The sequence below is a fragment of the Dromiciops gliroides genome, chromosome 2 (genome assembly GCF_019393635.1).
Source record: "Dromiciops gliroides isolate mDroGli1 chromosome 2, mDroGli1.pri, whole genome shotgun sequence".
In the NCBI taxonomy this organism is placed as follows: domain Eukaryota; kingdom Metazoa; phylum Chordata; class Mammalia; order Microbiotheria; family Microbiotheriidae; genus Dromiciops; species Dromiciops gliroides.
The window spans coordinates 508033638-508058354 of NC_057862.1; the positions used below are offsets into that span (position 1 = coordinate 508033638).

General features: G+C 38.5%; 1 protein-coding gene across 1 annotated transcript in view; it reads right to left on the reverse strand.

Annotated features, from left to right (window-relative positions):
* ERICH1 (glutamate rich 1) overlaps positions 1-14847 on the reverse strand; it is a 93617-nt gene extending 78770 nt beyond the window's left edge. Inside the window, exon 1 of the mRNA XM_043986845.1 lies at positions 14720-14847. Coding sequence (XP_043842780.1) covers positions 14720-14741 — 22 coding nt within the window. The 5' untranslated portion in view covers positions 14742-14847. The remainder of the gene's footprint in view (positions 1-14719) is intronic.
* Between the last annotated feature and the right edge of the window lie 9870 nt (positions 14848-24717).

The window sequence follows — 24717 nt, forward strand, 5'->3', positions numbered from 1 at the left end:
TAGTGAGAATGGATACCTCTTCATCAGGCACAGGAGTAAAGGAAGAACTACTGGGAGATTGAGTTAATGGGATATGAGATGAAATGGAAGGACTGTGAGATAAAGAGGATGGAAGAAAAAAGAACTCAGAGGCAAATGGTCTTGAGTTTCTCAGTAAAGTATTAGGTGAAGCCTTCAGTTGAGAGGTTAGGGAAAGGGCATTCTGTGGGAAGTTTGAGGACTGAACAAAAAAAAGGTGGAACAGCTATTGTGGTGAGAAGGATAGAACATAACTTAGGGAGGATTAAACTTTACTGCAGTGAGTGAGCAGTGGAAAATAGTATAAATTTGTAGTGGGTTCAGTCAGCATAGATTTGTGCCTTCCTTTAGCTCCATTCAGTAGCTTTTAAGAGAGGAGGAGGAAGAAAGCAGAAGTAATCCAGGGTTGGTGTTTGGCAAGGCACGAAGAGTGATGGAGCAAGGAACTTGAGAGTAAAAGGTAACATAGAGTTGAACTGGCTGTCTAGGGTGTTGAGATAGGGAAAGGAAGATGGCATACAGCTCAGGAATGGTTGCCTCAGAAAGTACTAAAGGCAGAAGAACTGGGCATCATAACAAGAATGAAGAATAGATTTATTAAGAATAAGGAAGAGGGAGCGATGGAATGACAAGGCATTGTGATTAAATAAAGAGATTTCAAAATGCTCATCATGGAGGTAGAGCACTTTAGATTAGAAAGATCAAAGGTGTGATGTGATGTATGTAGCTAAGGTTGACCACAAGAATAGGTCATGGGAGTTAAGTAGACAAATGTTAAGGTATCTAGGGTATACTGAAGTCCCCTGGTAGGAGGGCAAGAGAGGGATATGGAGAGCCATGCATTTAATTTATGGAAAAGGGGGAAAGATAATTTGGGGACAGGGGAAAGTAGATAGCTATCAGGATCTGGATTGGGTGAAAAATCTGGATACAGTGAATCTTAAAGGAAGAGAGATTGTGGGGTGATGGTGGTATAACGTCTAGAAGTGGCAATGGGGAACAATAAGTATTTCAACTCCACCTCTAGTACCAATGAGTTGGAAAAGGGACAATCTGTAACAGAAAGAATGCCCAAGTCTCAGTAAGACCCCCAAAATGGAAAAAGATGAGAAGCAAAGGCCTAAAGTAAAAAGAATTTTGTTAATTATACCATAGGATTGCCAGAGGGCACAGATAATAAGGATGAATAGACCTGAGTAGGATATTGTGAAAGGATTGAGATGGAGGGACATGAAAGAACAGAGAGAAGAAAAGTCAGCATCACAGGGATTAGTAGTATAAGAGAGGTGAGAACTTGCTAATTACTGAGGAATCAGTGCAAGCAGTGCATCAGTGGATAGAAGGAGCTCTACTGATAAAGAAAGCACAGTAGAATGTCCAAGGATTTGCTGTGGCCTTATAGCTAGTGCCTGGCACAATGCCCACCAGACATTGTAGGTACACTTACCAAGAACAATGGGATTGACTTTGCCCCCTTCTTATTTCTATTCCCTTCTGAAAGTCTTTTCTGCATTATATTCTCCCATTTATAGGCTGTATTCTTAGATATTCTTTGTTTATTCTATAGTGCTCATTAAAGGTAGAACTTGGACTATTAGATTTGACCTCTATTACATTTTTATGTTAGCACATTTACAGATTTTACCTCATCCTCCCCTTCTTATTCATGTTGAAAACTTCTGCACAACCTAAGTCCTAGAAGAAAACTGTTACATTATTCACTATGTACTTCAAACAATACCTTTACCACAATCATTTACCATTCCTAGAGACAGAGTCAACAAGCATTTATGTGCCAGGTACTGTGCTAAGTGGTAAAGATACAAAGAAAGGCAGAAGGCAATGCCTGCCCTCAAGGAGCTTACAATATATATCGGGGAGACAATTCATAAAAAGAAGTTGCAAAGAGACTGGGGAAGGCTACTTAGTTCATTTTAAAAAATATATATATATATTTTATTGTTAATTTGTAAAAAAAAAAAAGCAAGCATTTCTATAATGTGATATGATAAAAAATATAATTGTACATGAAACTGCAAATCTACTATGCACAACTTGCCATTCCTTTCAAATATACAACAAAAGTATCTTTTTTTCCCTTCCCTTACCCTCTTCCTCCACTGTCCTAGAGATGACTATCATTAGACACAAATAGGTATGTATATGTAAGATTATTTTATACACACTTCTATTTATCAGTTCTTTGGATACAGATAGTGTCTTTCTTCACATGTCCTTTTTAGTTAATTTGGGTATTTATAATAGACAAAATAACATATTTGTTCAAAGTTGTTCTTAAAACGATAATGCTGTTATTGTATACAATGTTCTCTTGGTTCTGCTCCTTTTACTCTTTGTTATTTCATGCAAGTCTTTTCATGTTTTTCTAAAATCATTGAGCTCATCATTTCTTATGCACAGTAGTATTTCGTCACAATCATATATCACAACTTGTCCTGCTATTCCCAAGTTGATGGGCATCCCTGAAATTTCCAGTTCTTTGTATTACAAAGAGAGCTGCTATAAACATTCTAGAACATATAGATTCTTTTTCTTTTTTCCTAATCATCTTTGGAAATAGAATAGATAGTGGTACCGCTGGGTTAAAGGGTATGGATAGTTTAATAACTCCTTGGGCAAAATTCCAGATTGCTCTCCAAAATGGTTGGATCATTTCACAATTCCACCAACTATGAATTAGTGTCTCAATTTTTCCATATCCTCTCAAACATTTGTTACTTTCCCTTCTATCATTTTAGCCAATCTAGTAGGTATAAGATGATATCTTAAGATTGTTTTAATCTACATTTCTCTAGTCAATAATGATTTAGAGCATTTTTATGACTATAACTTATTTTTATTTCTTCATTGGAAAACTGCCTGCTCATATCCTTTGAACACTTATCAATTGAGGAATGACTCATATTCTTATATATTTGAAAAGTTCTTTATATATTTTAGATATGAGACCTTTATCTGATAAATTATCTATAATTTTTCTCTAATTTTCGCTTTCCTTCTAATCTTGGCTATATTAATTTTATTTGTACAAACCCTTTTTAATTTAATGTAATTGAAATCATCTATTTTATTCCTAATTTTGCTCTCTGTTTATTCATCAATTGTTCACCTATCCATAAGTCTGATAAGTAATATTACTATTTTATTATTTTTCCCCAATTACATATAAAAACAATTTTAAATATTCATTTAAAAATGTTTGAGTTCCAAATTCTCTTCCTCCCTGAGATGGTAAGCAATTTGATATAGGTTATACACAGGTACTTGGTTAATTGTAGGACATAAATTCATGCAGCTGGGAGGGGAAATAATCTGAGGAGATGTAAATTTCTGAGTTGATTTCATCAGCTCAGATGAGTTGATGGTGAGTTTTCAGAGATCACCAAGCCCAGGAAAGGAGACAAGTAGCAAGCGATGAAAATTCCCTGAGTGGCCTACATAAATGGTGGAGGATCTCTACTATGTCCATCCTCTATTTTCTCTAATCAGAGAAAGGGAAACGTCCCAGAGCAAGAGGTCTAAGACTTCTAAGACTAGCGTATCTTATTTTTGGATCTACATAGTCCCTGCAGCACCAGGTTCTGGTCGTCCCCTTGGACACATTTGCCTAAGAACAACAATACTTGTTCAGTAAATATAGTTTCCTGTTGTGTTTTGACACGCCCTCCCCCCAAAATCCCAAAATATTAAAAAGCCCCTGTTTCTCACCAAATACATAAAACTTCTTCTCATACCCCTATAACACAGAAAGTCTTTTAAAATTAGTTTTAATTTTACTTCCTAAGGTAAGATACACCGTCTTTCCCTCTCCTCTTCCACCATCTCTGTCCCTTTCCTCTACTGCTCTTACCCTACTTTCTCAGAAGTCCCCACATATTGAGAAAAAGAACACTGTAACTTTATCATAATTTTTTTTTAAGTGAGGCAATTGGGGTCAAGTGACCTGCCCAGGGTCACACAGCCAGCAAGTGTTAAGTGTCTGAGGCCGGATCCAAACTCAGGTAATACCGACTCCAGGGCCGGTACTCTATCCACTGAGCCATCTAGCTGCCCCTTTATCATAAATATTTGCAGAAAAAGCTTTTAACAAGTCATTTATATTAAAAACAAGAGGCACAGGAATAAATGGATCTTTCCTTATTATATTATCAACCATATAACTATGGCCAAGAGCTGGAATTATCTGTAAGGGAAAAAACACTACGGGCTTTTCCAACAAGATCCAACAGTAAAGTGGTGAGGTTGATTTTTATCCCTATTATTTGACATAGTTCTGGAAATTCAAGTTATAGCAATAAGACAATACATACATACACAAGAATAGTCAATGAAGAAACAAAATCAATACTAATTGCAGGCAACATGATGGTTTAGGGAACCCTAGAGATTTGACCAAAAATAATTCGAACAATAACTTTAGTAAAGTCAGTCAGCCAGTAAGCAATTACTAAACACCTAGTTCTGTGTACTGGGCAGTGTACTAAGTGTTGGGAAACACAAAATAGTGGCAAAAGCCAGTCCCTGCCCTCAATCTTACAATCTAGTGGAAGGGGAAACAAGCAAACAAACATGTACAAATAAGGTATATACAGGATAAATAAGAAATAGTTAAGAGAAGAAAGACACTATTATTAAGAGACAATGCGAAAAGTTTCCTGTAGGAGATGAGATTTTAGCTGGAACTTAAAGAAACCCAGGGAATGCAGCAGGCAGAGATGAAGAGGGAGGACATTCTAAGCAAGGGAAACAGACAGAGAAAATGCCCAAAGCTGAAAAATGGAGTGTCTTTTCATGGAACAGCAAGGAGACCTGTGTCATTGGATCAAAGACTATGTGGCAAGGAGTAAAGTGTAAGAGGACTGGAATGGTAGGGCAGGCCTAGGTTAAGAAGATCTTTGAATGCCGGGGGGGTTTGGTTGTTGTTGTTGTTGTTTTTTGTGAGGCAATTGGGGTTAAGTGACTTGCCCAGGGTCACACAGCTAGTACATGTCAAGTGTCTGAGGCTGGATTTGAACTCAGATCCTCCTGACTCCAGGGCCTGTGCTCTATCCACTGCGCCACCTACCTGCCCTGCCAGAGGGTTTTTACTTGATTCTGGAGATGATAGGAAGCTGTGGGAGTAGAAATGAACCCACAAAAATCATCAGTCTTTCTGTTAATTACTACAAAATGCATCCAGAGGAGAAAGAGAAAGAAGCTACACTAAAAATAACTATACAAGTTGTCCCAAAAGACTGAGTGTGGATTTAAGCTGTTAATACCTTTTTTTTAAAGCCATTAATACTTAAATCCACACTTAGACTTTTGAGACACCCTATATTATAAAACAGTAATCATTTGGGGAGAATAAGGTACAAGGTGATGAAAATCTGTAGAAAACAGTTATCTGAGTGAGTAGTGAGGTGTTAGATGGGAGAGTTGTTGTGGAGGTAGAAAATGGAAAGCTTGGGGTCTGGGAGAATGAGGAGTTATGAAAGGTTATGAACCTGGGAAGCTAGAGAAATGGTGGTGCCTTTGCCAGAAATAGGTAAGTTTAAAAGAGGAAAGCGTTTGGGGAGAAAGACAATGAATTCACTTTTAGATATGCTGAGTTTGAGAAGTCCCTGGAACAGTAGCCTGAAATGTCCATAAACAATCGATAACATGGGAATGAATGGGAAGAGTTCTGGGGCTGGATATAGAACCCAAGACAACTTAGTTTCCATCTCATATCCATTGGATTGGTAAAGATCACCAAAGATGAAAATGACAGTTGTTGAAGAACATGTAATCATAGATCTTGAGCTGGATGAAACAGGAGACCATCTAGTCTAATCCTCTAATGTACAGATGAGAAAATCCGGACTCAGGAAAAGTTAAGTGACTTGCTCAAAGTCATACAGGTCTAAATGTCAAAAGATGTCAAAAGGAAGAATTTAAATCCAGGTCCTCTGATTCCTGAGTCAATGCTCTTTCCAATATATCATGTCACATAGCTAAACAAAACAGAATAGAAAAATACTACTGAGATGGCAAATAAAATATAAGAAATATTTTTAAATATTTTTAAGCACCAATAGACAAATAAGAACTAATTAAGTGAGGAAAAAGAGACAGTGAGAGAAGAAAACAAAACTATTAATTTCAAATTGAAGAGATGGAATTCACCAAATAGAGAGCAAATAAAGTAAATTTCAGAAAAAAGAAATTATACCTGTCTATATACCAACAAACCTGAAAAAACTAGATGAAACTGATAAACATTTACAAAAATGTAAATCAAGCAGGTTAATAGCATAGTAAATAAAGAAACTGAATAACTCAGTATCTAAAAGAAAAATTAAACAACCACAAATGAATTCTCAAAGAAAGAATCCTAAGGTTTCAAATGAATTTGTAAGTAAAATCATATCAAATATTTTAATTAACCACTTTGTTCCTTGATCAGTTATTCCTCCATTCTTGAGAAAATGCTTCACCACATTCCACCTATGAGGGAAATGTGGCCCTGCTATACATACTAGGGAAGAATAGAAAACTATGTATAGAAATATGTGTGTATATGTATATGTTAATCTATATACCTATACACATTATTTATGTAAACTTAGAAATACTGGTATGAAAATATTTAATAATTAACATAATTGCTATAGCTCTCTCTATATTTCTTTTACTGATGTACTTTGTTTTTACATTTACAGATTACCTCTACTTCATGAGAGATCCCTTGAAATGAGTTAAAATAATTAAGTAAAACCAATAATACAATTACTCCATCTGAAAGTAAATGCAACATTCTACATCTGCAGTTCTCTCCACCTCTTTTTCTTAATGAATAGAAATATATTTTCTCTCCCTCCCACCCCATTTGAAAAAAAAAAAGAAAGGAAAACAAATGCCTAACAAAAGGCATAATTAAGCAAAAGAAATCCCCTCAAAGGCTGTAGATGTTGGGGGGGGGGTGTATGTATGCATGTATATATGTACACATGTATGTATATATTTCTCTCTCTACACACAAGTGTCTCATTGTTCACACTAAATACATCCCCTCTGTAATGGATAGCAGGTTTCATTATCAGTCCTCTAGAATTATGAATAGTCATTATACTTAGAGTTCTCAAAACTTTCAAATAAGTTTTTGAGATTTTCTGTTTCTTTTATCACCATAATATTCCATGATTCCTCTCCCTCCCTCCTCCTCCTCCCTGAGAGCCATCCCATGTAACAAATAGTAGGGAGGAAAAAGAAAAAAAAGTCATCACAACTGACTGATAAACTGAAAACATCTGAAAATACATGCAATGTATAACACTTGTGGACCCCACCCCCCTTACCCCTGCCACCTTCAGAAAGAGGTTAAGTTGGGGGTGTCTTCTCATATCTCTTCATTTGAGTACTACTTGATCTTTATAACTGTGTTACATTTACTTTGATTTTTGTGTGTCTTCTTCTTTTCATGTACATTGTTGCAGTTACTATGTGTATTCTTTTTTTTTTGGCTCCACTTACTTCATTCCACATCAGTTCCTATAGATCTTTCCATTCTTCTCTGTATATATCACACACATCATCTCTTATAGCACAGTAATATTATATTAATTTACAACAGTTTGTTTAGTCATTCCCTAACTGATGGGCATCTAGTTTATTTCTTGTCCTGTTTACCTGTCCTACTCCCTCTGTTCCTCAGTTCTCTGGCTAGGCACTGACAGTCCATAGTCTACTTTCCCCAGAACCGGAAGAGGAGAACTTTGAAGCATGGGACTTGAAAGCAGGAACTGGTCTTTTGCCTTTCTTCATAAATCCAGTGCTTAGCACAATGCCTGGCATACAGGAAACACTTAATAAGTGCTTGCTGACTGACATGTTGTACAATTTCTACCATTTCACTGCATAACCTGCATTAATCAATAAATCAATAAAACCAGGAATGGCTTTTCTGTAATTTCTGGTGTCAATGGCCTGGTCTTGTATTGCTACCACAAGCCTTTTATTTGATACTTCTTTGTGGACATATGGATGGTTGAGTTCATGTGAAAGAAGTCCACGGAGGACTTTTGATTCCACTTTTGGATCTTAGACTCCAACTATAAGTTAAATTGAAAAAAAATTCCAATGGTGTACAATTATTGTCAGCTTTTACTTTTGTTCTGTGAAGAGAAATTGGTCAGTTTTAGAAATATTTCTCTAAATTTTTAACCCATCATCATCATTACTGGACTCAGATCTTTTATTTACTATTCTATTACGCCTTTCAGAAAGCAACAGATCTGAAACCTTCCATATGTATTGTCTCCCTCATTAGAACATGAGCTCCTTGCTTTGTTCATTCATTCATATATATACACTCAGTATATCCACTACCACATGCTGCCACAGGTACAATGAGGGGAAGGTGGGAGAGAACAAGAATTTATGAAGAACCTGTGCTTAATCTTATTTGCCAATCCACAGAAGATATGTGGGAAAGGGTGTCAAAAGTGATACTAGGGGATGGCTAGATGGCACAGTGGATAAAGCACTGGCCCTGGATTCAGGAGTACCTGAGTTCAAATCCAGCCTCAGACACTTGACACTTACTAGATGTGTGACCCTGGGCAAGTCACTTTACCCTCATTGCTCTGCCCCACGCCCCCCAAAAAAGTGATAATACAAGAATGTAGACCTTGGGCATATCCAGGTCACACTAAGCTCTTAAAACAATTTCTTATTTCAGTGGGTAGGATACCTGAGTTTTTTGTTCTAAATACCAGGGGAACTCAATGATGAAGAAAAGAGCCTAGGTTTTATAGGAAGGGGAAGGTTCATGCTTAAGGTATGTCTGATTAGTTTTTCATCATATCAAAAACATTGAGTGTGCCTTGTATAAAGTAGCCATTTAATAAATGTCTGTTGAATCAATGCCATTCTTGCCATTAATTTTGATTAGTTTTATTTGCACACTGTAACAGATGGGGTTGTTGACAGGCAGATTTTACTCTACTCAAGTGATCTATAAACTGAAAAAGTTTGAGAAACAATGATTTTGACTTGTAACCAATATGTATGCCCAATTTTCTTTCTTTCTCTTGATAAAAAAGTCTGCTTTGCTGTTTTTTAAAAAAAAATATAAGCTGTTCAGTATGCTTAGAACACAATTCTCTTTTATCACACACCTCTTAGAATCACTAGTTTCCTTCAAAGATTAGTTCAAGAGATATTTCCTGAGCTCCTCACTAATAAATGTTCTTTCTCTCCTGAAATATTTTATATTTAGATGGAGTGGTCAGCCTGGAATCAGGAAGATCTGAGTTCAAATCCTGTCTCAGATACTTACTAGTTGTGTGACCCTAGGCAAATTACTTAATCTCTGTTTGCCTCTGTTTCCTCATTTGTAAAATGGGGGTAATAATAATAGCACCTACCTCACAGGACTGTTGAGGATCAAATGGGAAAATATTTATAAAAAGTGCTTAGCAGTGCTTAGCACTTGGTAGGTACTACATAATAGCTCTTTACTCATATTGTATTTCCTCTTTAATACCCTTCAGGCAAGGACAGTTTCTTTTATGTCTTTGTATCTTTAGTACCTAACAGTGCAGCTTATAGTAGGCAGGTAATTAAATTTTGATGAATTCAACCAAATTCTAATGTAAATGTCTAAAAAGGAGGCTAGGCTTTTCATGAGAATAGGTGGTCCAAACTCTTTTTGAGTGATTACAGACCTCCTCCGGAAGAGGCTCGGTGAAATTCTATGGCTTGATACTATCAAAACAATGTCATTTACAAAGAATAGCATCTGGTGGAACTCAGTATCTATAGAAAGAACTGGCCATTCTCCATGACAACAGCAAAAAACTTCAGTCAGCACACATATATGTTCTCATTTGATTCCTCACTTGATATTAATAATCAAACAGTAGACCAAAGTTACTTTTGTTCTAAGATGTTTCAAGGAATCATATAATTTTTTGACAATCACAGGAGACACTCTGTTGAAGAAGAGCCTTTAAAAATGGCTTTTTGCTCTACTTAAACCAATGATTTTTAGTTAAACAATAAGCACAGTGGGAACTTGTTCTCACCGAATAATTTTGTGACTACAAAGGCAGTTTTGTGACTATAAAGACATTTTTTCTATTGTCCAAACTATGAGATGTAGTTGTTTGAACAATCTGTAGGAATGATCTATTAATACACCTGTATTGGACAGACTCTGTGGATGAAGTGATTCCACTCTTGGATCTTAGATATTTCTTAGGCTTCACTTTTGGACCAGAACTGAATAGGAGAAAGACAGTGGGAAAGGTTGCTTTTGAGATTATTTTTTTCCAATGACTATAAGCTTCTCTTTGAAACAAAGGCCCATCGTTTTATTTGGGGGGGGGGAGGAGGATTTGGGTATCATTTATTAAAGGCAGGTCACATAATGTGTTCTCTTTTCCATAGATGTTCCCATCCTTTCTACAACACAAGCCACAAAGCTGTCTGGAAAAACAATATCTCTAAACAGAAGAGTCAGGAATTCAGGACTCACAGATCACTGGAGAGTAGCAAATTCAGTCAGTGCAGAATTCAATCTCTCAGACTGAAAATTCTATCCTGAACATTTTGAAAAGGGATAGGGATGAGGGGGAAGCTTCCATGTAGACCCCCATCTTATTCCAGGATCCTCTCTCAAAGACCATTCCATCCTTAGAATCCTTGGGGATAAAGGAGGAAGAGAAAACAATTGTACCCCAGCAGGGCCAGTTCTCTCAGTCAGTACCAATCACATACACATTTACTTCCACTAGCCCCACAGTTAATGATCAACCTCATAGCAATAAAAGTACTATTTCTTTCCTAACCCTACACAGCACCTCCTTTAAGCTGGAATGAAGGAAAGGCTATTTTCTAATAGCAATACCTAAGGCTCTGGGTGCCATCCTTTTCTTATTTAAATGTCAAGAAGCTCCAGGCTACATCACTTCATTGACATCATCAATCTGCACATCTCTCCCTATCGTTCTTCTCTTGACCTTTCCCACTTCCGGCAACACCTAGTTTGTAGTTCTCCAGAGGGTTGAGAATGGACCATCATTTTAATATCAAAATTCTTTAGGTGATGTTGACTCCCGGTGAGTAATGGAATACCACAGTCTCAAAAGTATTAAAGTTGTAGGTCACTTAAAGATCAATGGAGAGATGTATAGGCTATAAGTAGGATAGAAGACATTATCAATAAATGCTTGTTCACTGAATAAAGAACTGAGCAAAAGTATTATATTTAATAAAAGAGATGTATGACCAGAAAAGGAGGTCAGCTAGTCATGTAGTAAGTACAAGAAATAACTTATAACCATGCTCCACTGGTATCCAAGCAGTATCAGGTAATACAGAGAAAAGCCTCAACTATGTTGTGAGACCTATGATGGACTATGGGAGAACATAGGTGTCACATGGATTGTGATCTGAGTTGTTGGAAGGAATATTCACATCAATGAGATCAAAAATCTATTTAGGTATCATAGTAGATTACTAACAGTATGCCCCCATTAAGAGACTGCTGCATTTATATAAGGCATAAAGAACCTCTTCCCTAATTTATTATATGTAAAACATATATTTTATATAACACACATAATAGATCAGATTCCTGGATCTGGGTTTCCTTTATATGTGACTGGTACACTTGCACTTTGCAGCTTTGCCTCTCCATCCCCTTTGTAAATACAATGATGGCCCAGAAGCCTCTACACTGTAGCTTTTGTTGTGGCTTTGAAGAATAATAATGGACGCTTTAAGGCATGGGAAGGGATCTCAGATATTATTCAGTCCAATCCATCCTGAACAGGAACCATCTCCCCTTTCCCCCAACATACATACTAAATTTCTGACAAGTAGTCATCAGGCATCCACTTGAAAATTTCCAATTATGGGAAACATAAGCCAAACCATCCCATTTTTGAACAGCTATTACTGTTAGAAAGTTTTCCTTAAATTGAGCCAAAATCTCTCTCTCTAACTCGTTCTCATTGTCCCTTGTTTGCCCTCAACCAAGCAATCTCTTTTCCATAATCATAGACCTTCAAATACTTATAGATCTAAATATACAGATGAAAATATAGCAGTAATTAATAGAACTTATTATTATTTCCACTGAAGGCAACAACATCCTCCACCAGTCTCCCAGATTCCTAAACTTGGAATCAGTCTTGACTCTTTCCTCCTCCTTTACCCATCCAAATGAGCTGCAAAGTCTGTTCTACCTCAACAACATATTTCACACCTGTCCTCTCTACTCATATGGCTACCACCCTAATTCAGGCTTTCATCCCCTTTTGCCTAAATTATTACAGCAATATCTGATTTGGATTCTGTATTTTTAGTCTCTCCCTTTAGGATAAAAGGTAACTCCTGTGCTTGGCATTTAAAGCGATTTGAAATCTGGCTCCTGCCTACCTTTCTGGATTTATTTCACATAATTCCCTTTCGTGTACTCTACCTTCTAGATGAAATGGCTTTCTTTCTATTTCTTTAATTCAATATTTTATTTCTGATCTCCACGCTTTTGCACATGGAGGCTCCCTAAGCCTGGAATATACTCTACTCTCCTTACACTCACTTCTACCTCTCAGAAACCTTATTTTCCTTTAAGGATCAGAATAGGGCATAGGTGTCATCTCCTACCTGAGATGAAATTTTTTCAGTTCTCCCTATCCATTAGTGACTGACCTCTCTTCAATTATTTTGTTTTTACTTTTCTGTTTATTAGTGTAACTCCAACTTCCTCCCATGCTGATACCCTTCATCCTCCCCTCCCTCATTAGAATGTAATTTTGGCCAAAGAAACTATTTTATTCCATTTATATTACTGGCAATTAATATTTGTTGAATGAATGGGCCCTTTTCTGAATAATCACTGTTAGAATGTCTAAAGTTTCTTTTGCTCACCTGTAATATTCCTAATAATTGGGAAGTAATGGGATGAAACAGGATAAAAAAGGAGATGCAATTTACTGGGGATGACTCCATCCCCAATGAATGTCTCATATTTAGTGTTGTAATATCTTTGTGACACCTCAATCCCAATAGACCAGAGTAAATTCACTGACTTATTTCTGTTTTTGAAACAGGATTTCATAGCCATATTTTTAAAGGTCAGAAAGAAAAAGTAATTTTTAGATAAAAATATACTACCATATCATGGATTTAAACTTTAGGTTACTGTTAATATTCTCAACCTCTAGTTGCTCTTCAAAATATTGATCAAGGCAGAGAAAAGGCAGAAATTTTCTACCTGAAAAGATCATCTGATCAAAAGATTTAAACCACAGATATTGAGCCTTTTAAGAAGTTTAAGAAAACTAAGTAAGAAAGTTAAGTACCTTGGGGGGGGGGTATCTCTTACTCTTTTTTAGTGATAAAAAGCAAGACTACATTTTGTTTCTCAAAGCCCCTCTGAAGTTTCCAAATGAAACCAGAAGCTCTGTAGCTATCTTCAGAAAAGTCCTCTGATGACGTGAGGCCCAAAGTCTGCAGGCTGGGAAAGGACTTCACATATAGGTAGCACTGGAGGACCTCTGAACAGGAATCTCTACAACGTCTCTGACAAGTCGTCATATACCTTCTACTTAAAGTCCTCTGGTGATGGGGAAGCCAGTATCTATAAAGTTGGCCCATTCAACTTTTGCACAATTAAACTGATTTCAACAAACATTTATTAACCAACAATTTAATATGTACAGAACCTTGGTCTAAGCAGAGGAAGGATGGAGGAAGCAGTGTGAAGAGATTCAAGTTTAGATCATTAGTGGTTCCTGACCACAGGGACTTTAAAATCTAATGGTTTGTGGGGCAGAGATAGCTATAATCCATATTCTATGAGCATCTAAATTATCCAAACTCCCACTAATCCTTTTCTTTATATAAGTCACATAAACGGGAAAAGGAAGAATAGTAATGGTCTTGGCACTGGAAAAATGGAATAGAAAAGTAAGTAGAATGTGTCCCTATAGGAGGAGTGAGGGAAGAGATGGAGAACAGAGCTGGGAGACGGACTGGAATCAATAGAGCCGGGGGTGGGGGGTTTGGGGGGCGGATTTGCGGTGCGGAGACTTGTAAAGGCCCAAGTCTTTAGGGGCAGGGACAGGGAGAATAATGCGGGCGGAGAGTAGGTATGCGCTAAGTAAAGGGAGGGACAGAGAGATGGGAAATGGATTGGGACCAAAGTTGGGGGTGAGGGTGGGGGTGGGGAGAGTGGGAAAGGTCTGGGGAGTGAGGACAGGAATGAGGAGCTGAGACAGAGCTGGGGTGAAGGGAGGGGTTGGCGACAGAGAGAGGCTACGTGGGGGTTGGGGAGAAGCTCGGGACAGGGCAATGGCCGGGAATGAAAGGATAGGTGGTGGGAGTGAGATAGAATTAGGGCTTGGGAGGGGTTGGAGATAGGGATGAGGACTGGGACGGGGGAAGGGTGCTGAGAACAGCCTGAGGACCGGGAGACTGTTATATCTCCCGCCGGTCCTGCCCGTCCCAGTGACATCTCCTAGCCCTGCCCAAGGGGCGGGAAAGCTGCCCGCCCCGCTCCAAGGGAGGCCCGGGGAGACTCGGCGGGGAGGCGCTGGCAGGTCCGGTCTCACACAGCCCAAGCCCAGGCCCCCAAACGGGGCTCAACTGACGCCTGGATAACGGGAAACCCTTTGAAGGCCGTCCCGGAGACGCACCTTCTCCTTACCTTGCTGCTTGACGCCGGACATGGCTCCAGGAGAGGCCAGGGGAACTCCAGCTGTCGGGAACCAGCCCTATCACTCCATTCCGCACCTTTCCGAAGGCCTGCCCCCTAAGCCCCGCCCATGAAGTTCGTTTGCCCAATCCGAATCCTTCGTGTAGTTTATTTTGCTGGCAATCACCATAATTCTGGCCTTTAATTGGCTAGCTCGAAGTGAAGGGGCAATTTATAGTAATCAGCTGAAGCTATCCTGCCAGTAGTTGGTTTATTGAGCATGCGTGTTTTCTGCAGCCCAGTTTTAAGTTGAGCGGCTTTTTCCGCTTAGCAGAGGCTGGTATTTAGTGTTTGAGTTGTTGTCTATCACACGCTGTCATTCCAGTTAGAGCAGTTATATAGATCGTAATAGTCAGCCCCCATTATTTTATTGATTAGATTGTAAGCGCCTTAAGGGAAGGGACTCTTACCTCTTTTTATATTAAGCATATAGTAGGTGTTTAATAAATGTTCACTGATTTAGTTCATAAATGAGGAGAGGAGGAGGACCTGAACCTAAGTTTCCTGAACTCGCAATCTAGTAATATTTACACGAGAGATAAATTGATAATAAAGAAGCAGCTAAGTGGTGAAGTCGGGGGAGAGGGCAATAGGCAGCCAGGAGGCTTAGTGGATAGTGTGGCCTCAGACTAGCTGTGTGATCCTGGGCAAGTCACTGAAGTGGAAAAACTACTCTGCTATCTTTGCCAAGAAAACCCCAAATGGGGTCATGTAGAGTCTGAAACTACTGAAACAACTGAACAACAGAGGGGGTGAAATTGATAGGTGCCAAACCGCCTGACCTGAGTTCAAATCTCACCATAGCTACTTATTAGCTGTGTGATCCCTTGGCAAGTTACTTAAATCCTTTTTTTGTTTGTTTGTTTCAGTTTCCTCATCTGTAAAATGAGAGTGATAATAGCATCCCAAGGTTGTTGTGAGGATAAAATGAGGTAATAGTTGTAAAATGCCTAGCATATGTGTTAAATCAGTGCTAGTAATTGCCATCAATAACATTAGCTGGCATTTATAAAGGATTTTAAGACTTGTAAAGTATTTTATACATGTTTTTTTCTTTGATCCTCACAACAACCCTGTGGAATAAGTACTATTATTATTATTGCTGTTTTGCCGATAAACTGAGGATGAGAGGTTCAGTGACTTGCCCAGGGTCACATAGCTAATAAGTTTCTGAGATGGGATTTGAATTCAAGTCTTCCTGACTCTGTCTAGCACTCTATCCACTGTACCACCTAACTAACTCCTAATATAGAGTATTTATTAATTGCTTATTGTGTACTAGGTATTATACTACATATTAAGCTCTCAAAAATGAAAACAGTATTAAGAACCACAGGGAAAAGCAGGGTGTTTGGAGGCTTGGGAACAAGGCGAATGGTGCTAGTTAAGAAATTTGGGGAGGAAATGGAAAAAGGAAGTAGAAAGGGAAAGTGTTTGAGAAATTGGGCAGTGCAGTGAAGTCAAATTAGCATTCAAGGAAATTACTTGCCTGTTTAACATGATATATTTACTAAAAAAGATGATAGGATTTGGATCCACATATTTGGAATCAAAACCTGACTGACATTTATTCCTTCTATCCCCTTAGACAAATCACTTCCTCTCCCTGGAGGCTCATTTTCCTTATCTGTAAAATAAGGGGGTTGGACTGGATGGTCTTTAAAATCCCATATATCTCTAAATCCCAAGGGAATCCTCTTGCCCTTTGAATTGTTGCAGGTCCTAGATAAGGGTAGCAGGTGAGACTAGTGCCTTCTAGCTATGTTGTTAACATGAAATCAGGTGGAAATAGACTTTGCTTTATTTTGTTAATGACCTTAAAACAGCTTTCTAGGCATGCTTGAATTAATTAACATGTATGTATTTTTTTGTTTTGTTTTGTTTTGTTTTTTAAGTGAGGCAATTGGGGTTGAGTGACTTGCCCAAGGTCACACAGCTAGTAAGTATTAAGTGTCTGAGGTCGGATTTGAACTCAGGTACTCCTGACTCCAGGGCTGGTGCTTTATCCACTGCACCCGCCACCTAGCTGCCCCAACATGTGTGTATTAATGTTTCTGGCTCTTTAATTTACTTTTCCCTGCTTTCACCAGTCTGCATTTTTCTATAAATGTTCTATGAATATTCAAATTTAAAGTTCTGTCCATTCTACCTCTGAAAAAACACCTCTTAAATCTATCCCTTCCTCTCTGTTCCTACTCTGACCACCAGGATACACATTTCCACCTATCTTGGATTTTTGCAAAAATCTTCCTAATAGATTTTCCAGCCTCCACTGTCTCCTCCTCTCCAGTCCATTTTACCTACTCAATGCTCTGCCACTGTAATCTTGCTAGTTTAGTTGACTGTGTTCCTTCTGGGCTCAGAAATCTTTTCTCAGAGTCTGTTGTCTACAAAGTAGTTAAATAACTTTGCCTGTCATTTAAGGCCCTCCCGAAACCTGGCATCAATTTACTTTCTGGATGATTTCATGTTATTTCCTGTACTCAGACAATTAGGTGGTACAGTGGATAGAGTGCTGGGCCTGGAGTTCAGATCTAGCTTCAGACCTTTATTAGCTGTGTGATTAGCTATGTGACCTGGGCAAGTCACTTAACATCTCTGTACCTCAGTTTCTTCAACTGTAAAATGGAATTATAATAGCATCTACCTCACAGGTTTGTTGTGAGGATGAAATTCAATAATATTTGTGAATATTAGCACATAGAAGGAAGCTAAATGTTTATTCCCTCCTTCCCTCCCATACTAAATTTTAGCCAAGCTAGGCTATGCTCTGTTTTCCCACCTGCTACTCCAATATTCCCATGTGCTCTCTTGTTGAAATACTTTTGCTCAAGAAACAGTGTGGTTCAGTGGAAAGACTGATGGATTTGAAGTTAGAAGAGCCAAATTAAAATCCTCATCATTTACTACCTGTGTGACCTTCCTGGTTAAGTAACTGCTCTGAACCTCAATCACTTCATAAAGAAAATGAAAGAATGGGACTAGATAGCCTCTCAGGTTCCTTTCAGTATGGCAGGGTTGGAAGAATAGTGAACTTGAAGTGCTGAATCTGGAGGCACCAGACAGGGGTTCATATCCCAACTCTGCTTACTACTTACTAGCGATTCAACTTTGGCCAAGTCCCTTAACCTTTCTGAATATCCTTGTAAAAGAGGGCACTGGACTAATGACTTCTAATGTCCCTTCCAGCTTTAAATCCTAAGAAGGCGTTTCCTTATTCCTGCAAGATCCTCCCTCTTGGCAAGCTGAACCTCCTACTTCCTCTTTAAATACTAACTTAAATGTCACCTCCTTCATGAAGCCTTTCTGATCTTTGCTAGTAATGATCTTCCCCTTTGGTCACTTAGTTTTGTAACTCTCTAATACACTTAGCATTTATGATTTTGAATTCTAGTATCCTGCTGTCTTAATTAAATGTTGTATTTTCCCTAGGACTTGGCAAACCATACATAAGGAAATGTTTGCTGAATGAATGAATCCTTTCTTCTTTTTTCTAACTGCTTTTGGATTTGTTTTACCTCCTTTTATCCTCAAGATAACCCTTTAGATAAGTTGAACAAGGACTCTTTTTTCCATTTTATAACAGAAGTTGTGATTTACCCCAAACAAAAAAAACCGTGATAACCAAAAATTTACTGACTGATCCCCACCTACTCTCAATTCCCAGTCCAATGAATTGCTTGGGACTGACTAATCTTTGTCAGTTCTAGACTCTTGATTGACTTATATATCTTCTCCAAACAAATTTTCCCCTCCCAAAGATTCCCCACCTTACTCCCTGGACTTTGGGTTATCAATTAAAGAGTCCATTTACATTTAGTAATTTCCATTTAGAGTTAAGTAGCTTCTTTACTTAACTCATAGTTCCCTTTGTTCTGTTACACCACATAAATCCTGTCCTCAGTTCCCATCTTTGAGTATTCCTAGCATTCTTGCTTTGTGATACTCTAAGCTATAACTCCTCTGCCCCAATTAAAGACCTTATTTCTCCTATATTGATTGTTTCATTAATTTCCAGCTTAATAACTGCTAAGTGGCAGAAGACTAGAACCCACATCTTTTGACTGTCAATATAATGTACTTTTGTTAACCTACTTTCCTCCTTGATCTCCTTTCAGAATTTCTGTCTTAGAAGCCCTGGGAGGGGTCACCAAGACACCACATCTTGTCATCACTAATTTGGAGTGTATTTCCTCATCCTTTTGCTTGGTTTTCTGTTAGTTTGCCTTAGACTGTGAACCCACTGAGCCAACTCCATTTAATCCTACAGTATGCATTTTCTCCCAATGTAGGCCTTTTTATGAACAAGAATGGTTCGAACAGCAGCCCAGGGACAGAGCTGTGGGATTTTGTTCTTCCCGGGGATGATACCATAGGAAAATTTCACTTATCTGGAAGCAGGCAGTTTAAACACAGTGGGATGCTCAATGCTCTACACGCTTAATAAAGGAATGTTATATAACAGCAAAACCACCACAATAAATTTCTACTACTGCTGTGCTACTTACTTGCAATGTAGCCTAGGGCAAGTAAGTCACTTTTCCTCTCTGGGGCTCATTCTTTCCAAATGTAAAAGGAGGTAATTGCAATAGACTATCTCTAAGGTTCTTTCCAGCATCTATAATTGTATGGTCTTTGCAAATAAATATAAAACACATCGTTCATTCATTCAATCATTCATTCACAGAATCACGTTGTGCCAGAACTGGAAGAGACATTATTTATTCTAAACCATGCCTAATCAAAAATGCCTTCTACCACTTACCTAACAAGTAGTCATCTAGCCTTTGCTTTAAGACCTCTGGTAATGCAGAATCTGTTAATTATGGGGGCAGTCTATACGATTTTAGATGTCTCTGTTAGGATTGTTTTCTTTACATTGAGTTTAAATCTGCCTCTCTGTAACTTCCCTCTGAATCCAAGAAAGATATGTGTAATCCTTCCTCTTTCCTTCAAGTATTTGTAGCCAGTTATCATGTCGCCTCTCGCAAAGTCTTTCCTTCTCCAGGCTAAACATACCCATTTCCTTAAAATAATCCACATACCTGTTCTTTAGGCCCTTCACCACCCTGATCACTGTCATTTGAATGCTGCTCATCTTATCAATGTTGGTTTTTTGGGTTTTTTTGTTTGTTTGTTTGTTTTTGTTTTTAGTGAGGCAATTGGGGTTAAGTGACTTGCCCAGGGTCACACAGCTAGTAAGTGTTAAGTGTTTGAGGCCAGATTTGAACTCAGGTTCTCCTGAATCCAGGGCCGGTGCTCTATCCACTGCGCCACCTAGTTGCCCCTCAATGTTGTTTTCTAAATGTGGTACTTGGAAATGAACACAGTACTTCAGAGGGCAAAATACAGCAGAGCCATCACCTGCCTAATGCTGGATATCATGCCTCTTACTACGGTTTAAGATTGCATTAGCTTTTTTTTTTCTTTTTTTTTTTTTTGGCGGGGCAATGGGGATTAAGTGACTTGACCAGGGTCACACAGCTAGTAAGTGTCAAGTGTCTGAAGCCAGATTTGAACTGAGGTACTCCTGAGTCCAGGGCCAGCGCTTTATCCACTGCGCCACCTAGCTGCCCCTGCATTAGCTTTTATAAATGCTGTATCATCATACTGTTAATTAAGATTGAGTTTGTGGTCCACTGAAACTTCAATATGTTTTTCAAACTATTCTCTTGCTATTTCACCATTATTATTATACTTGAGAAGCTGACTTTGAAGCCAAGTATGTCTTTATACTTATGCTGATGATATTTAATCTTGTTAAATTTGGCCCAATATTCTAGCCTGTGGAGATATTTTTTGAATCCTGCTTCTGTTATCCATTGTGTCAGCTATATAAAAGATAATAGATGGGGGCAGCTAGGTGGCACAGTGGATAAAGCACCAGCCCTGGATTCAGGAGGACCTGAGTTCAAATCCGGCCTCAGACACTTGACACTTACTAGCTGTGTGACCCTGGGCAAGTCACTTAACCCCCATTGCCCGGCAAAAATTAATTAATTAATTAATTAAAAAAAGATAATGGACAATTCTGTCATCACAATTTGATAAGCACCACTTCTATACCTTTCCTCAAATCATTGATAAAAATGATTTGGGCTAAGCGCAGATCTCTGGGGCACTCCACTAGAGACCTCTTTCCAAATTGACTTTGAGTCATTATGGATTACTCTTTAGGTTCAGTTATTCATTCAATATAATATTTGATATAATTGTAAACTATCTATTGTATACCAGCTATTCATTCAATATAATTGCATACTATCAATCCCATATGTCTATACCTACTCTGCAAAAATAACATTAAAGACTTTGCCAAATGTATTTCTAAAATCTAGTTAAACCGTATTCACAGCATTCCTTCAATCTATTCTTTGAGAAATCTTCTTTTAGAAGGAAATGGGGGGGGGCAGCTAGATGGTGCAGTGGATAGAGCACCGGCCTTGGATTCAGGAGTACCTGAGTTCAAATCCGGCCTCAGACACTTAACACTTACTAGCTGTGTGACCCTGGGCAAGTCACTTAACCCCAATTGCCCTGGAAAAAAAAAAAGGAAATGGGGGGGGCAGCTAGGTGGCGCAGTGGATAAGGCACTAGCCTTGGACTCAGGAGGACCTGAGTTCAAACCCAGCCTCAGACACTTACTAGCTGTGTGACCCTGGGCAAGTCACTTAACCCCCATTGCCCTGCAAACAAACAAACAAACAAACAAAAGGAAATGAGGGGGCAGCTAGGTGGCACAGTGGATAAAGCACCAGCCCTGGATTCAGGAGGACCTGAGTTCAAATTCAGCCTCAGACACTTGACACTTACTAGCTGTGTGACCCTGGGCAAGTCACTTAACCCTCATTGCCCAGTCCCCCCCCAAAAGCACTTTCTATATGTCAGACAGTATGCTAGAAGTTAGAGACAAAAGTACAAACATGAGACAGAACTCACCCTGAAGAAAGTGCTTATATACTGTTAGAAGATGAAACCTATGCTTAAGTAAATGTGAAAAGAGAAAATGACTGGGGATGGGGAGCGCCTCCCTGGGAGAATCAGAAAAGGCCTCTTATAAGAGATAGAAATTAAGCAGAACCTGAAAGGGAGCTACACCTTCTGAGAGGTAAAGAGGAAGAGTATTTCAGCCATGAGGGACAGTTTGTGTAAGAGCACACAGGTAGAAGATAAAATGTTGTGTATCTAGGGTTATAGTTCTTCTGAGCCCATTGATTTTAATTTTATTAGGGCAGCTAAGTAGTTTCTTAATATTTTACTCATCTTGGGTTTGTATACCCTATTTTCCACTTTTTTCCTGTCTATTCCAATCTATCATTCATATTCTTTTATTTATTCAGTATTCGTTAAACATTTATTATGTTCTATTTGGCTTAGAGAGATAAAAACATAAATAAGATATCATCTTTGCCATCAACGGGCTGATAATCACCACAGAGAGATAAGTACACAAAAACATTACAAAACTGTAGTACCCGCTCTAGTGCTATTTTCTCAACTCATACTCACACTGGTGGCATGAGTACATACATGGAAGGCAGCTAGTACTGCTCTCAGAGTTCTAAGGGTCTCTAATACTGTCATTCACAAGCCCCTGATAGTGTGTTTTCCATTATTATTATTATTATTGTTATGCCAGCCAGATTCTATTAGGGTTTTTTTTTTAAGATTTTTTTTTTTTACAGGGCAATGAAGGTTAAGTGACGTGCCCAGGGTCACACAGCTAAGTAAGTGTCAAGTGTCAGAGGCTGGATTTGAACTCGGGTCCTCCTGAATTCAGGTATGGTGCTTTATCCACTGCACCCACCACCTAGCTGCCCCTTAGAAATTTTATTTTCCAAAATTACATGTAAAAACAAATTTTGACATCAATTTTTTTAAACTTTGTATTCCAAATTCTCTTCCTCCCTCCCTCCTCACCTCCCCCCAAGAACTCAAGCAATTCAATATAAGTTATACATGAGTAGTCATGGAAAACATTTCCACATTAGGTTGGAAAGAAAACAGACAAAGACAAAGCTTCAGATAAAAGAACTAACAAAAAATTTATGCTTCAATCTTTATTCAGATACCATCAGATCTTTCTCTGTAGATGGATTGTATTTTTCTGTAACAATTGGAATGACACCACCTGCTGGAGACTTACTGTAGGAAAGCTCCAACATGAGGAGAGGGCTTCTGAGGGCAGGACCATGAGGCTTTTCTTTGGTGTCAGGAAGTGACGTTGGCTTGTGGGAAGAAGAAGGGGGAGGCTGGCACTCTGACTCACTCTCTCTTTTATGTGGACTCTGGTGGAGAGCGGAGCTAGGAATGCTCTCTCCCTTTAATAGATTGATGAATCTAGGCCTTTCTCTTTCTCTTCACCAAATTCTTATTCTCCTTAATAAATGCTTAAAAGTCTAACTCTTCCTAAAGCTTGTAATTTATTGGTGACCACTCATTAGACTTTAGACAGACTAGCTAGAATTTTTTTTTTTGTGGGGCAATGGGGGTTAAGTGACTTGCCCAGGGTCACACAGCTAGTAAGTGTCAAATGTCTGAGGCTGGATTTGAACTCAGGTACTCCCGAATCCAGGGCTGGTGCTTTATCCATCGTGCCACCTAGCTGCCCCTAGACTAGTTAGAATTTTAGCCCTTACATTTCATAAATCCTTCAGAGTTGTCTTGGATCACTGCATTGCTGAAAATAACCAAGCATTCACAGCAGATCATCTTACAATATTGTTGTTATTTTCTATATAGTACATTTCACTCTGCATCAGCTCATGTAGGTCTTTCCAGGTTTTTCTGATAGCATCCTGCTCATAATTTTTGAAAAAAGTAAACTACATTTATACAGTACTTTAAAGAGAGATTTCCTTATAATAAGTTGATTATTGCAACAGCAGTAATAGATAACATTTATATAGTACCTTATAACTGACAAAGAATTTTCTTCAAAATAGCCCAGCAAAGTATCATGCATTTTATCATCATCATCAATCAATCCTCATCATCCAATCCTCATCAATCCATCAATCCATCCATCAATCCATCATTCATTCAATCAATCATCATCATCTTACATTGCTTTTGCCTCTCCTTCAAAATTATTTTCACAGTTACTGTGTTTCCCTCCATCCTATTCCCTCTCCATGATGTTTACTCTGTTTTCTGTCTTCTTTCACCCTATCCCTCCTCAAAAATGTTTTGCTTCTAACTGCCCCCTCCCCCAATCTGCCCTCCCTCTTTCACACAACCCCCTTATTCCCTTCCCCTCCTACTTTCCTGTAGGGTTATATATATTACTATAGCCACTTGAATGTGTATGTTATTCCCTCTTTGAGCCAATTCTAATGAGAGTAGGGCTCACTCACTCCCCTGCACCTCCCCCATCTTCCCCTCCACTCCATAAGCTTTTTCTTGCTTCTTTTATGTGAGATACTTTATCCCATTCCACTTCTCCCTTAACCTTTGTCCCAGTACATTCCTCTCTCACCCCTTAATTTTATTTTTTAAAAGATATCATTCCTTCATATTCAACTAACACCTGTGTCTCTGTCTAAATATACTCTATCCACCTGCCCTAATAATGAGAAAGTTCTTACGAGTTACAAGTATCATCTTCTGATATAGGAATGTAAACTGTTTAACATTTTAATGTCCCTTATGATTTCTTTTTCCTGTTTATCTTTTTATGATTCTCTAGGGTCTTTTATTTGAAAGTCAAATTTTCTATTCAGCTCAGGTCTTTTCATCATGAATGCCTGAAAATCCTCTCTTTCATTGAGTTCCCATTTTTCCCCTTGAAAGATTATATTTAGGTTTTCTGGGTAGGTGATTCTTGGTTGTAATCCCAGTTCTTGTGCTCTCCAGAATATCATATTTCAAGCCCTCCAATACTTTAAGGTAGAAGCTGCTAGATCTTGTGTTATCCTCACTGTGGCTCCACTATACTTGAATTGTTTATT